This window comes from Artemia sp. Qi Xiang Cuo, chromosome 14 (genome assembly GCF_049724085.1).
Source record: "Artemia sp. Qi Xiang Cuo chromosome 14, ASM4972408v1, whole genome shotgun sequence".
Taxonomy (NCBI): domain Eukaryota; kingdom Metazoa; phylum Arthropoda; class Branchiopoda; order Anostraca; family Artemiidae; genus Artemia; species Artemia sp. Qi Xiang Cuo.
The window spans coordinates 62,456,638-62,471,715 of NC_142807.1; the positions used below are offsets into that span (position 1 = coordinate 62,456,638).

Genomic DNA, 15,078 nt, shown 5'->3' on the forward strand with positions numbered 1-15,078 from the left:
AAAAGAGAAGCACCAGGGAATAGGATATTAAACTCTCGTAAAAACGGTGTTAGAGGGTTTTAAAGCCGAGTTGATAGACCTTTGTCTTCTCTCCAAATTCTGTATTACCGTCTGACTATCTTTTCCCTTTAGAGGTTATCTTGATTTCTCCCTCTTTTTCCCTTGTAACTGGAAAACGGGGGGAAAGGCTAATGAGAGAGCAATCAAAGTAACATATTCATTCTTCTCGCACTGGAAAACTCCAGAAAACAAGCCTCGTAAACTGCTCTGTCTTTACTTACAGGATCTTTATTTACCTCCTCTTTTCCCCTGTAAGTGGGGAAACGGGGGAATGACTTCTTACATAGCATTAAAAAAATCATATTCGATCTTTTTGGACCCAAGAGCATCAGTAATGACATCCTCAGCATCAAAAACTACCGGTAGTTGATTTTCCAGTTTTCCCTGGGCTTTTCCCCTTTTCACCCTGTTCCGCCAAGGGGATTTTTGGGGACTTTTGGTATATTGTACAGAATTTTTTCTCTCTACAAAATGGTGTAAAAATCATTTATATTGCAATTTTGTCCCAGATCGTCGATTTTTTATATAAATTTACTGTAATATTTATCTGGTTTTGCTAAAGGTTTGAAAACCTGCCAAGAAGTAGTCTGCGACAGCTTAGTCTATTGCTTGTCGAAATTGATACATGGAAATCTTTGATAGTATGATTAGCTTGGCTTCTCCTCAAAATAAAGGAGGTGGGAGAAGGAATAATCACTTACTTTCTTTCTTACTTGTACTTGAAGGAGGACTCAAGCGTTAGTTTTCCCTGGCTTCCAACATATTCATCATTGCGGTGTGACAAGAATCTCTGTCTCTCATGAGGGGATCGATCAGTTCTAGCCAGGACTTGACCCATATCCCCCCAAACCTTCTGAATACGCTGAGTCCCTCTTCCCTCCTCCTTGTCTCTTCCTACGACCAAGTAGGGGAACACACTTCATGGCTATGTGAAACGAAGTGCTTTCAGGCCACCTCAGGATGTGGCTGAACCCCTGGGCCATTGGTTTCAATTCACAGAAGTGTTCGGGGGGCTGTGCAAAATGCATTTTCAAAATCTAGAGAGGAGCAATTTGGTGTTTATTTCAGTTTTTTATGTGAAAATACAAAATAGAGGCATTTTCAGTAAAAATACCCCACAAAGAGTAGCTAAAAATCAAGGGGTAGGGCAAATGCGCCCTTCCCAAAAAATGGCTGAAAACATGTATGTGTGTAGGGGTTTATTTTTTTTTTTTGCAAGACTGCTTTCCAACGGCAACGTTAGTGATAACTGCTAAAAATGTGTGAAAATCCGGATTTCTGGGCCATGTACACCCTCTCCACAAATAGGAGTATCCTCATCGCCCTCAAAGCTGTGTCCTATGTAGTCTCATCCGGCATGTACGCTGCTTCTGTTTTGTTAAGAAAATAAGCCGAGACAGTTTATTTTGAAGAAAACAAATCGCTCAGAATTTCTAGGAAAATTACAAAAATATTGACATTTGGGATGTGGGAGAACAACCTTTTTTCAGGCAAAACCTCCTTTTTTCTGCTAGAATTGCTTGGGGAAGCAAAATCGTTCTATTATGGCGAAAGTGAAACTCTGCCAATTTCATTTAATGCTTGACATATAGTGTCCAAGTTAACAACAACGGTTGTGCCAGGGTCACCGATTTGAAGCTTTCCTTCTTCTTCGTGTTTGGAAAGAACCGCAAGAGAATCAATAGTTTTAGTCCAATTTGATGGTGTGATTATGTGATTAAATACTAAGGTAGAGGTCAACCAATCTTTATGAAGAAGGTGTAAAAAAATATTAATTAGAAGTTTAAACAATGCATAATTAAATGAAATAGAAAACGAGATGATTAGAAAATGAAAAGGAAAATGACTGGAAAAATGAAAGTTCCCCGCAATGCTTAATCTGTTAAGTATTTTTTTTTTATTTTTTTTTTTTATCTATTAGCCTATTCAAAAGTCTGGGGCATCTTAAAATCGAGGAAATAACTACTTTGTCAATATTATAACCAACTCGAAAGCTCACCAATTATCTGAATCTGAAAATAAATTTTGTTAATCAATTAATTGATAATTAGTTAAATAATTCATCAATAATTTTGTTAATTTGTCTGCAGTAATTTTGATAGAGGTAAAAAAAACTCTGAAGTAGTTCATACTCAGGGGCCAAAAACGTCCCTTGAAGTTCAAGTTTCAAGTTTGTTTGCCCATAAATTTGCGCTTTACTGAAAACAAAATAAGTTTTAAATGTTTTCAATTTTTTTTACTTAAATAAATAAAAAAATTAAGACTTTAAGGAATAAATATCAGTGTATGTATATTAAACTGACAATCCATAGTCATTTTTTTTAGTAAAGCCTAAATTATGTTCTGGTCTCGAGAAGGCAGGGGGGTTTTCAGTCCTACTAATGTTAATTTTTGCTCGTTTCGAGTTTGGCTTGGCTATTTATTCTAATTTCTGTTCGTTTTGAATTTCATTTATTTACTGATAATGGTTTGAGGTAGTTTTACGCTTTGAAGATTATTTGACTTTATTTCTGTCCATTTTTGGCTTAATGGAGCTCTTTACTTTTCTTTGAAAAACTTCTTTGTGAAAAAACTTTTTAAATTATTACAAATATAAGGCAGCGTCATTCAGCCAGGGGTCATTCCTGCCCCCCTCCCCTTATGGGTGTGCATGAAACACACAAGTAGGACATTAGCTTTGAAATACCACCGTGTCTGGTTGAGATACGACAATATTTTCTAGTAATGTCCTGATGGCAATAATATAGGGATACTCTTCCCTCCCAGAATAGAGGCCAGACTAGTTCTTGACTCCAAAAACATATAACCAATTAGAACCCTTAGTCTGATTTCCCACTAACTTTGGTCTGTCTTTTAAACTTTCTCCAAAGAGCTCGATTCGGTTTTTAATCACGAAACGACAAAAATAGAATACTCGCTGTTACTGCTGACCATGTTGGGTTGAGGTGTGACATGTATACATACTTATTGTGCCAAGTGGATTTATTTTTGTTGTTGTTGTTGTTTTTGCAGAATGCTCCCACTATTGAAGCCCTAATGCGGCGCTCCCTTGATTCCTGATGCAATTTTCTTTTCCTGATGCAATTTCCTTGCATTCCTTGAAATTTCCTTGCAAATTCCAAGTGGCCTCTCTATTTTTCCTCTTTCAAAATTAAAAGAGCTCTTTAATCAATGCTTGAAAATTCAGCATCAACATCATTTGTTGACGAGAAGTAAAACAAAACCGTTGCTTGGTTACGGTAATATATGGATTTTCATTCCTATTAAATACTTTAAATTCAAAGTCAGCGTCAAAGGGAGCAAGAATGCGTACGGGATGGAAAGAAGATAACCTCTTCGCCCACTAAAAGGTGGGTTACTTCCGCCTCTTTCAACATCTAGGATCTCTGGGATTTGCCTGATCCATATTTAACGACTTGCTCCCGGCTACCTTGCGGACAGGATTACCCATTCGTTGCTGAACTCTCCGAAAGATCCAAGAGGGTCAAGATCTGATTTGACTAGGTTCACCAGTTTTTTTTCCTCTTTAACGTCTCTTTTAGGGACTGAGAGACTCAGCTAGACGTATTTGGGGATCTAGGTACTTGATTGGCTTCTGTAAGACATTCCCGAACCGTTACAGTTGCTGTTTTTTGTTACTATGAGACCGACATATCTCTGTCTACCGCGTATTTCTAGTATTTTTATGCTAGGTTTTTGGTGACGCGGATTAATTTGAAGAATTTTCGGGCAGACATGATCAGAATTCTTATTTAAGCACCTTCCTTGCATTTTCATACTACTGGCACATTGACCGTGTTTCCCATCCGCAAAGAAGAATGGCCCGGACAGATATCTTTTATAGATTTGTTCTATAATGGTGTGCGAAAGAAATCAAAAGATGTCTGCGCTTTACGCTGAACATCAGTGTCTGTAGATCCATCACCACAATACTGAGATTCAAGCTATCTAAAATTATCAATGTACTTTCATGTTCCACTAGGTTTGCAGTGAGCAAGAAAGGATTCGAGTCTTTTATTGCCAAACATTCTGTCTTATGTGTGCTAACTTTGAGACCGATGACATCTGACGATGCCAAGATCAATCCTTGCGTACTTGCCTGATTAGCATAGTGCAGAGATTTTATTTTGTGTAGTATTTACCTTTGTTCTTAACTATTTAGATTGGATAGTCGTAAGGTGCTATGGATGACTCATCGAAGGAATAAATCATCTTTGCTCTCTGTTTTCTGTGCAGTTTGGTTTCAGTCTAGTAGCCTATGTTGACTATTACGTAACTGCTACGAGTGAAAGCTTATATGCTTAGGGCTAGGAAAAGTACCAATCGCTGACGGAGATATTGGATAAGCGAGATGTAGATAGTTATATTATAGTAAGTAAGTTTTAAAAGGAGCCCTTCTATTGGTATTAGGGAGGGATCCATCATTGGAATTGATTTTAGTGACTATACTGAGGTTTTGAATCAGATGCTAAGGAAAAGGCAATATTTTTGAGAGCTTGTGGTCCAGGACTTTAAAGCTTTTTGGAAAATCTTGTTTCACTAAACAAACCTAAGAATCAAAAGCGAATGCCTGAACCCTCCAAAAATTAATAATAGCCGAAAAATTTTGATTTTATAAACGACTTCAAGAAAGGAATTCAACAGTCTGTGATAATTATTCTGCACTATGTGGGTTCTCGACCAAAAGTGATTTTTGAAATCCCTTGGATGATGCAGTAAGAGATCAGTTTGTTCCTGGTCCAAATTCTAGCAACTTGGTAGTGTTGTTACCTGAAGGAGTTTTAGACTCAGAGAAAGTGCTGAACATAGCAATCAGTATGGGGGCTGCAGCCCGGGTGTCTAGACGTGCTGAATGCCCAAAATCACAAAATAGAACAGCAATTGAAACATAAATTTTTTGGGGGAAATCTGTTGAAGCTTTTGCGAGGAGGGGAAAAGTTTAAAAGGCATATGCATCGTGAGAATGTAAGTTTTTAAATATCACAAAATTCAACATTTGTATGAATTTTTAGTTTTTGAACGCTGTGGGGTGAGGGGTTATGTATCTTGTATATGACTTCTTTTATCTTATTAGTATTTTAATGGTTTAGCTCAGTGTTTCTCCCATACACGTTCTAAGACTGAAGAAACAAGAGAAAAAAAAAGATTTACGAAAAATTCCAAAAATTTCATGGGTACATTTTCTTACTCAATCAATTCTCTTTCTCAATAAATATCATTTTCTGCTGATTTTTTTTCTCAGAGCATTTATGGAACAATAAATAGAACATAACAAAAGATCCTTAAATAATCATAACTGTTTTTCTTTAAAATAACCTGTAAATTTTTAAAAACATCACCTACATGGTGATGGTGAGGCTGATAGATGGTGATATATGGTGCTTTGTGTTTTTGGTAAAAGACAAAGTATAATTTTTTATAAATAGCTTACATATAATACACTATTCCAATTTTATTATAACTGCAACAGCATCGTCATTGATATTTTAGAAATCTCTAGACATCTTTTTTTCGAGTTTTCTTGTTGAATATTCAATCTGTCACGGTGGGTCAATTCAGCTTTAGTCTTCAATTCGTCAATTGCAAGGGCAGTAATAATTACTTTTTTGACGTTCAGTTCTCTTACGGAGCAGAATAAAGGATTGTAATTGCCGAGTAAAAAAAAAAAAAAAAAAAAAAAAATAGAAAAATAAGATTATTTTGATATATCAAGGGAAAAAATAGAAACCAAAATTTATGCATTTATGCGTCTGTTGTCGCCAGACAATCTAAAAATATTTAACATGGAAGAGGTAGCCGGGAATTTTTCCATTCCGTTCCCCCTTAACTTACATATCTCTTATTTTCATTCTTAAATGTTCTTAATTATGAGTTTTTTTTGTGAACATTTTAGAATCGTAGAATTATAGATTGTAAGTCTATAATCTGCATTCATGTGTGTTTTAGTTCTTTTGTTATTGTTTCCAGTCTGCTTTGTGTTTAAGGAATGACATGGATTCAAAATAGCAATTGTTTATATTATCCAGAAGAAGATAAAACGTGGAAAGTTCTCTTGGTTCAGTGTGTCTTTTTGGTTTCGTCTGTAAATGAAACTCCAAATCCCTTTGGTGTTAACTGTTTGGTACTAATTATGTAAACACCAATTTCGCGTTTACTAAATCGTGAAGAACTTTTGGATGATGGAAGGCTATGTGGGATTCGGTGGCACTTTAGCTCTGGCAAGTTTAGTGGATATATTTCTTCGATACGTCCATTGCTTTATATATTTTTTTTTGTTCCTGTTTTTCGTGTAGAAGAGTCGGAGGGGAGATAAACCTCCCAGACCCGTACAGTAACAACCTTAAAACACACGGGGAAATACACAAAAAGTTTATAGTTGAGCCAAAAAACTTTTTTGAATTCCTCTTACTTTATAATAGTTCTCTGGTCCTTCCGAAAAGTTTGGTTTTCTGTATAAAAACTTTGACTTTTTGAACGTATGCCCTGTTAAGCTTCACAGTTTACTCCTTTCAAATTCAACTGACTGAATTGCAACTCAACTAACCCACAATGAAAAAATTAGGAAGGACCATAAAATGTGTAACATGGAGCTAAATATTTAGTCTGAAGGTTCAAAAGTATGTTTTATGTTAAAAAGGGTGCTTGTGTATTATATGCTTCATACTCGAGAAGTCAAGTTAGGTTAATCCTAATGAAATACGCAAAAATATGATGAAAACACAATATTTTAGTAACAAAATTATGAAAACTACAACAAAGAATTATGGTAGATAGGCTGCACAGAACGCGTTATATTAAACACTTAACCTAACTCAACCAAATTACTACTACTACTAACAACTCACCGCAACACCAAGCCGCCTGAGGCCAACACAGCTACGCACGCTCCTCCTCCATCCCATTCTATTCAAAGCCTCCCTCTCTACACCCTCCCAGGAAGTTCCCATTTCCTTTAAATCTTTCTTTATGACGCTCTCCCACCCCAGACGAGAACGACCTGCTTTCCGTTGAGCCCTAGACGGTTGGCCATAAAGGACAATCTTCGGCAACCAAATTACCATCTCTATATTAAATAATTAATAAAAATATACCTACAACGTAGATTTAAACTGACCCTAAGCTAATTTTCTTCAAATACTGCCAGGTATAAAGCGGTTGTTATCTGATCTGTAGATCCAAATTCTCGAAAGTGTACCATATAATACATACCTACCCTAAAAAATCTAGCTTTCCTTTTCTCAAAGTTTTCCTAGGCTAAGCCTTTGGACGGATCTGAGGAGTATTTGTTTTTGATTATAGAGCGAAGGAATAACTTTAAGATAGGTGTTTAAAATTTGAGACAACCCGAATGTTAGTGTGCGGGCGGAGCATGCTTCCCAGGGTGTGGAAATCTCTGAAATGTCACGTTTTTAGGCTAAATTAGGCGAAATTATTACATATTCTAATCTGCGTTGAATGTCTTTCCTGGGCTTCTTGAAATGGAACTAAGGTGCAATTGTTTTACCTCTGCTTAAGTGCAGTGTTTCAAACGTTGTGTAAAGACCGTTTCAAACTTTTACGGAACCTAATCTCTCCACTAAACTTGGGTTAAACTATTCATGATCTTGTCCAGGATAATAGATAGTACACCTTTTCTCGCGTTATGTGAGATGCATATTTCGGATGTTTTTAAACTAGCTTATAAGTGCTTATTGCCGTATTAAGCCACCAGAAGCCGACATAACTGTGGACGGTTTTTGTCCGCTCTTCTTTATTTATAGCTTCTCTCTTTACTTTGCCCGTCCTTGTAAAGTTTCCACTTCCTCAAAAGAACCGCTTTTAACCTCTATTTAGAGCTTCTCTGTTTGCTGTGTTCGTCCTTGTAAAGTTTCCACTTCCTCAAAAGAACTGGTTTTAACCTCTGTTTAGAAGTTCTTTGTTTACTTTTTTCCGTCCTTTTAAAGTTTCCACTTCCTCAAAAGAACCGCTTGTAACCTCTATTTAGAGCTTCTCTGCTTACTTTGTCCGTCCTTGTAAAGTTTCCACTTCCTCAAAAGAACCGCTTTTAACCTCTATTTAGAGCTTCTCTGTTTACTTTGTCCGTCCTTGTAAAGTTTCCACTTCCTCAAAAGAACCGCTTTTAACCTCTATTTAGAGCTTCTCAGTTTACTTTGTTCATCCTTGTAAAGTTTCCACTTCCTCAAAAGAACCGCTTATAACCCGTGTTTAGAGCTTCTCTATTTACTTTGTCCGTCCTTTAAAGTTTCCACTTCCTCAAAAGAACCGCTTTTAACCTCTATTTAGAGCTTCTCTGTTTACTGTGTTCGTCCTTGTAAAGTTTCCACTTCCTCAAAAGAACTGCTTTTAACCTCTATTTAGAACTTCTTTGTTTACTTTTTCCGTCCTTGTAAAGTTTCCACTTCCTCAAAAGAACCGCTTGTAACCTCTATTTAGAGTTTCTCTGCTTACTTTGTCCGTCCGTGTAAAGTTTCCACTTCCTCAAAAGAACCGCTTTTAACCTCTATTTAGAGCTTCTCTGTTTACTTTGTCCGTCCTTGTAAAGTTTCCACTTCCTCAAAAGAACCGCTTGTAACCCGTGTTTAGAGCTTCTCTGTTTACTTTGTCCGCCCTTTAAAGTTTCCACTTCCTCAAAAAAAAAACCGCTTGTAACATGTATTTAAAGCTTCTCTATTTACTGTCCGTTCTTGTAAAGTTTCCACTTCCTCAAAAGAACCGCTTTTAACCTCTATTTAGAGCTTCTCTGTTTACTTTGTCCGTCCTTGTAAAGTTTCCACTTCCTCAAAAGAACCGCTTGTAACCCGTGTTTAGAGCTTCTCTGTTTACTTTGTCCGCCCTTTAAAGTTTCCACTTCCTCAAAAAAAAAACCGCTTGTAACATGTATTTAAAGCTTCTCTATTTACTTTGTCCGTTCTTGTAAAGTTTCCACTTCCTCAAAAGAACCGCTTTTAATCTCTATTTAGAGCTTCTCTGTTTACTTTGTCCGTCCTTGTAAAGTTTCCACTTCCTCAAGAGAACCGCTTGTAAACCGTGTTTAGAGCTTCTCTGTTACTTTGCCCGTCCTTTAAAGTTTCCACTTCCTCAAAAAAACCGCTTGTAACCAGACGATGGACTGTCCTGCCCGGCACCAAAGGATCTTGGAATGACTTCCGACGACCACTTGGACCTGTCGGCTGCAGTTTCTCCGGCGATCTTCAGCCAGTCTTTGTCCCATCTCTGACCTTGTCTCCTGAACGGTTCCAGGTCCTCCTTGAATTTTTGCCACAGGTTCTTCTTTTGTCTTCCTGGTTTACGTTTCCAGGAGGGGGCTGGTTCGCAGACAAGAACATCTCGACATATCGTGCCTTCGGGACGGCGCAATGTGTGGCCGAGGAGCTTCAGGCGACGTCTTTTAATGATAAGCGATAGTTCTTCTGATTGGCCACAGCGACTCCTTACTTCACTATTGAAAATCTTGTCCCGTCTCTTAATGCGGAGGATGTAACGAAAGCAGTGGTGGTCGAACACGGCCCAAGTTTTCGCGTCTTCAGCCTTGATCGGCCATGTCTTGCAGGCATAAAGGAGTACTGCTCGAACCGTTGCAACATAGATTCCGACTTTTGTTTTGGTTGAGATATCCCGTCTTGTCCATAGTGCTTTTTTCAGCCTAGTAAAGACTCCCCAGGCTTTTGCTATGCGGGCAGAGATATCCCTTTCAGCTCTGTCACCTGGTGTTATGATAGAGCCCAGATACTTGAATTCCTCGACGTTTTCTATTGGCTCACCGTCGAGGGTAACTTGGCAAGGAGCAGGTTGGTGGAGAGCCAATACTTTAGTCTTTGCGCCGCTGATGGCCAGTCCGATGCACTTTGAGACCACATTCACATAAGTATCGTCGATCATGCCTCGTAAGCTGTCGGCGGTATTTTCGAGCTCAGCAACGTCGTCTGCGAAGTCCAGATCTGTCAGGGACTGGAGGAGACCAGCTATTTGTCCGAACACTATTCCGCTGTGGTTTCTCATTGTATTATTCATGATTCGGTCTATCGCGTAGTTGAATAATATAGGCGAAAGCGGACATCCCTGCTTTACCCCAAACTCAACTGGAAACTTAGGGGTGTCATGGCCGGAAACACGGACGCAAGTCTCAGCGTCCTTATACGCACTTCGGAGTATCTCAATGAGCTCCTGTGGCGCACCGTCTTCAGCCATAATTCTCCATAGCTCCTCTCTGATGAGAGAGTCGGAGGCAGCTGCAAAGTCAATAAAGGCGATGGGAAGGGGTAGATGAAACCTGCTGTACTGCTGAAGGATGAGGCGAATCGTCAATATCTGTTCTGGACAGCCTCTGCCTGGTCTGAAGCCTGCTTGTTCAGGACGGGTTAACTTGTCACGTGCGTCTTTGAATCGATTCAAAAGAATGACGCCGAAGATCGTCATGGCATGGTCGATCAGGGAGATACCTCTATAGTTTCCGCAAACGGCCTTATCTCCTTTTTTATATAGCGGAACGAGGACTGATACTTTCCAGTCTTTTGGGAAGGTCTTCGTCGTCCACACCTGGACAAAGAGGTCGGTTAGCCGGCGTAGTAGAGTTGGTGAGGACTTGAACATTTCAGAAGGGGTCCCATCCTCTCCAGGAGTTTTATTATTTTTCATGCACTTCAGCGCTTTTTGTACGTCCGCAACACTTGGCGGATCGAGGTTTATTGCATAGGGCTCTCTAGCAGCACTCGAGAAGGCAGGTAGATCGCACGGGGGTTTGACAGGAAACAGTAGCTCAGAAAAATGTTATTGCCAGCGTTCAATGCTTTTTTCTTTACTTTGAATGAGTTCTCTAGACTTATCTTTCAGTATGTTGGCCGTTACAGTAATTCTTCCTGTTACTTGTTTTAGGGGTTTTAGAATTTTACGGCTGTTGTGGCTCCTGCACGGTTGTTCCAACTCATTCGCGAGATCTAACCAGTAATGTTCTCTGTCCCGTTTCAGTGACTGTTTAACTGCTTTGCGGGCTACTTTTAAGGGTTCTTTTGCACCTCCCACGAGGTGTCGCTTCTTCTCAACTAGTTCTATGGTGTGGTCAGAGATCCAGGCTCGCTGTTTTTGTTTTGTGTGGCCAAGCACCTCCTCAGCTACGTCCTGTGTCGCAATTTTTATCTGCGCCAATTCTTCATCGACGAGTGAGATACGATTCAAGGCTTCGAACCGGTTGCTTAGCTTTAACTCGAAGTCGGCTTTGATTTCCGGGCATCTTAGTTTCGAAACATCGAAGCGCTTCCCTGCCTTCTGTCGCTTCTGCCTTCTAAGGCGGTGACGGACTTTGTAAGTGAGGAGATAGTGGTCGGCTCCATTTAAAGATCCTGTGTCTGCTCCTCTGTATACCCGGGCATCTGTGCAGAGGCTCCTCCATCTTCTGCTGACTAAGATGTGGTCGATCTGGGCTGTTGTTACGCCGTCGTTCGAACGCCATGTAACGAGGTTTAGTCTCTTGTGCTCAAAGAGAGTGTTTGTGACGCATAGGTTGTTGTATCTGGCTAGCTGTAAGAGCCTTTCTCCATTGATGCATCTGTCACCAACGGTGTGGTGGCCAATAACTGCTGCTCTGTCGGGGTCTACTCTGCCAAGCTGGGCGTTCCAGTCTCCAGCTAAAAAAGCGCGTCACGCCTTGGTGTCTAGTCGATGATTCTTTGTAGGTCATAATAAAAGGCATCTTTGACCGCGTCACTACTGTCCCTTATCGGAGCGTACATGGCGATTATGGTTATGTGGCTAATGTGGCCTCTCAGTCTGATCATGGCGATCCTTGGTGACACTGGCTCCCAAGAGGTGACGCATGATGCAGTAGGACCGTCTATTAGGAACCCAACTCCTTGCTGGCCGGAACCATCATTGGGACCCGAGTTGTAGAACTGGAATGAGTCAGATTCGGAAACGGTCAACTTTTTGGACAGAACATCATTAAGTCTCGTTTCTGACAGACAAAAAACGTTGATTTTATACTTCTGCAGCTCCTTTGAGAGCTTCTCTGTTTACTTTGTCCGTCCTTGCAAAGTTTCCACTTACTCAAAAGAACCGCTTTTAACCTCTATTTAGAGCTTCTCTGTTTACTTTGTCCGTTCTTGTAAAGTTTCTACATCCTCAAAAGAACCGCTTTTACTTCCTATTTAGAACGTCTTTTAACCTATATTTATTCTATTTGAGAACGTTCTAGTTTTGACTGGCTCAGTTGACTTCCCTTGACAACCTATAGAAAACAAAATAATAAATATTCCAATTCGTCTGCAAGCAATAATCATTGTATAAGTCCAAGACATCTTTTATTGAAATTTCAGGAAACAATTCCTTGCAGAGGATCATGATGAACAAAATTCAAGGAAACGAAAATCTTATAAGGTTCTGGAAAGTCAGCAACAACATCAGAAGGAGACTAGGCTATGTAGGATACTGTTACATGAAGGTCTTTGATGGTTTGCCTTCCAGAGCCTTATCTACTAGAATATCATACAAATATGTTTTAAACCTGTTCATAAGAGCCGCTTAACCGAGTGGTTAGCACGCTAGACTTGAATTCCCTTGTTTCGGAGAACAGGGGTTCAAGTCCTGGCATCACTGGTTATTTGATTTGGAACGGGGGCCAGTGTGTGACTCTGTAAGCTCAGCCAGAGTGGACCCAGCTCTTAATGGGACGTATTCTTGGGGAGGTAAACAGTAAGGGTGTGGGATGCCTTCCCCTCGTTTTGCTTTCTGGCTGAAGTGCGATTAATTGGAAACCAGCACCACCGGTAGGGACTGTAAAGTCCGAGGCCGTATACTTTACCTTTAAAAGAGACTGCAGATGAGTTGAAATGACTGCTGTTCCTACTTCTTTTGTAAGTATATTTTAAAACCAGCTGAAAATGACAATAATTAATTAAGTGGGCAATAGAAGTCTTTGCCAAATGGGAAAGCCAATGGCTTGTTTTGGCACGCAAATTACAAAAATTAAATACTATAAATATTAACTCGTATAGGGACCCTTCACCACGTGTGTCAGACAGGGCACGCCAACAGTTTGGTTGGCTTGAAACGTGCAAAATGAATAATGTAAATATAAAATATAAATATTACAACTAAAACTGGATAATTGAAATTTTAATTGGCGCGGTTATAAAACAACAAATAATACGTGTCATTTAAAACAAATTGTACGTGAAATTAATTTCCATGAAAGAGTTCTCTGAATTTTGTCCAATAAATAGTTGCTATATTGCACCAAATAGTACCTAAATAGCTATCCGCCACATGAGCCAAAAATGGCATGCTAACAGTTTCTTTTGGCACGCAAAGTACAAAATGAATAATATAAATGCAAAATATTAAACGAAATGAATCAGATAATAAAAAAATCTTAATTATTGTGCTATGATAAAGTGAATAGGAAAATAAATCACCAGTGTCGTCCTTAAAATTCATTTATGCAAATTAGTTAGCACATTTGCGCAAATTAGTTAGCACAAGAGTTGCCGGAGTTTAGCGCATAAATGTTTTGTGCATCCTATATTAGAATTACCAAAACTGCCATATTGCCGAAAGAGCGTCCCCCGCATCAATTGATATGACAATAAAATTGCCAGACTCTCGAATCTTTATTAAATTTTGTTTCTTTGATATAATGTAGCTGAAGCCAAACTATTTCTGTTTTATTAATTTCTTAAGCTCTTAAATTTTCTGCGGTAAAATCTTTCAAGACACTTCAAATAAACAAGTCTGTTTATTTTTGGAATGAGAACCACTTTGCTAAAGTAAATCTGCCTGATTAATGTGTAATCTTTTTTTTTACAGACACTTAAACAGAACACAGAAGTGCGAGATAGTGGAACGACTGAAGGGCGTAAACTAACTGATGTCTGTAAAGTTTCTCGAAAGGAGTCAGTGTCCACCCAAACTCCCTCCCGTTCAGGTGGAGAAAAAAAGAATGTACGTACCATTTCTAGTATGGGGGGTTAACTACTTAAAACCAACTTGTGTAGATCTTGGAAAACTACTTGTTCCACCACACCTGGCACCCCTTCTTCCCCAACGCGTTTCAGTACTTTGTGTTATACCACGCATACTTCAGTCACGCGTGACGTGTGCCTCCTGGTCTACGCTGTTTTTGAAAGTGGGATCTCTCTTTGTTTTGATTAATATAGCTTTTCCAAACGGTCGGCTGTTGTATATGGGCCGTTATGGACCAATGTTTTGGCTTAAAATGGACCCTTCTCCTCTCCGTGGTGTCGACGTGTTTGCTACTGGGTTTTTGTTACTTTATCTACATTACTATGTTAGACCTACAAGGATGCAAAAAAAAAAAAAAAAAAAAAAAAAAAAAAGCCAACCTGACTGTGCCCAAACTATCTTCCAACATTTTTATTGAAGAATCTCTTCTATACTAACAACAAAAAATTTAAGGTACCATTTACATTTTTTTTTGGAGGGAGGGGATTCAACTACTTTTTTTTTAGGAGAAGACCCCAGTTTTAAAAAAATGATTTACTACGAAAAAAATACTATCAGTTTTTACCACATATATGTTTTGGACTTCGTTTTTTTTTTTTTTTTTAGAAATCTGTATTGTTATTTATCAACATAAGTACACATTCTGAAATATTTAGGTGAGGCCAGCTAGAAGACCTTGTGATGAGAATTTTATGGGCCCCCTGTTTGTACGGAAAAATCTAGTGCTGATATAGCCTATGAATTGAGAAATTTTTCAGCAGAATGAAGGTGCAGGAATAAAGAACAGAAGAACATATGAGCATACATATGAAACATATTACAAATATAGAACAGAAAAACATATGAGGAAAAAAGAACAGATACACTTTAGTAGTAACCGTACAATTACTTGAAAGTTTACATACATATCTATGCCTTAGGCGTAAGTTTGAATGTATACTTTCAATGCATTGTACGGTTACCAGGGTCATTTGCCTATTACAATGAACTCTACATGGGTTGATAGACATGTTTTCTATTATGACACCCATTTTTGGAGGACAGCCAGAGAGAGAGAGCGACGGT

At 38.9% G+C, this 15,078-nt stretch overlaps 1 protein-coding gene across 1 annotated transcript in view; it reads left to right on the top strand.

Annotated features, from left to right (window-relative positions):
- The window catches only part of RhoGAP93B (MyTH4 and RhoGAP_KIAA1688 domain-containing protein RhoGAP93B), a 232,382-nt gene that overhangs the window by 102,753 nt on the left and 114,551 nt on the right, over positions 1-15,078 (top strand). Inside the window, exon 4 of the mRNA XM_089100012.1 lies at positions 13,858-13,992. Coding sequence (XP_088956138.1) covers positions 13,858-13,992 — 135 coding nt within the window. The remainder of the gene's footprint in view (positions 1-13,857; positions 13,993-15,078) is intronic.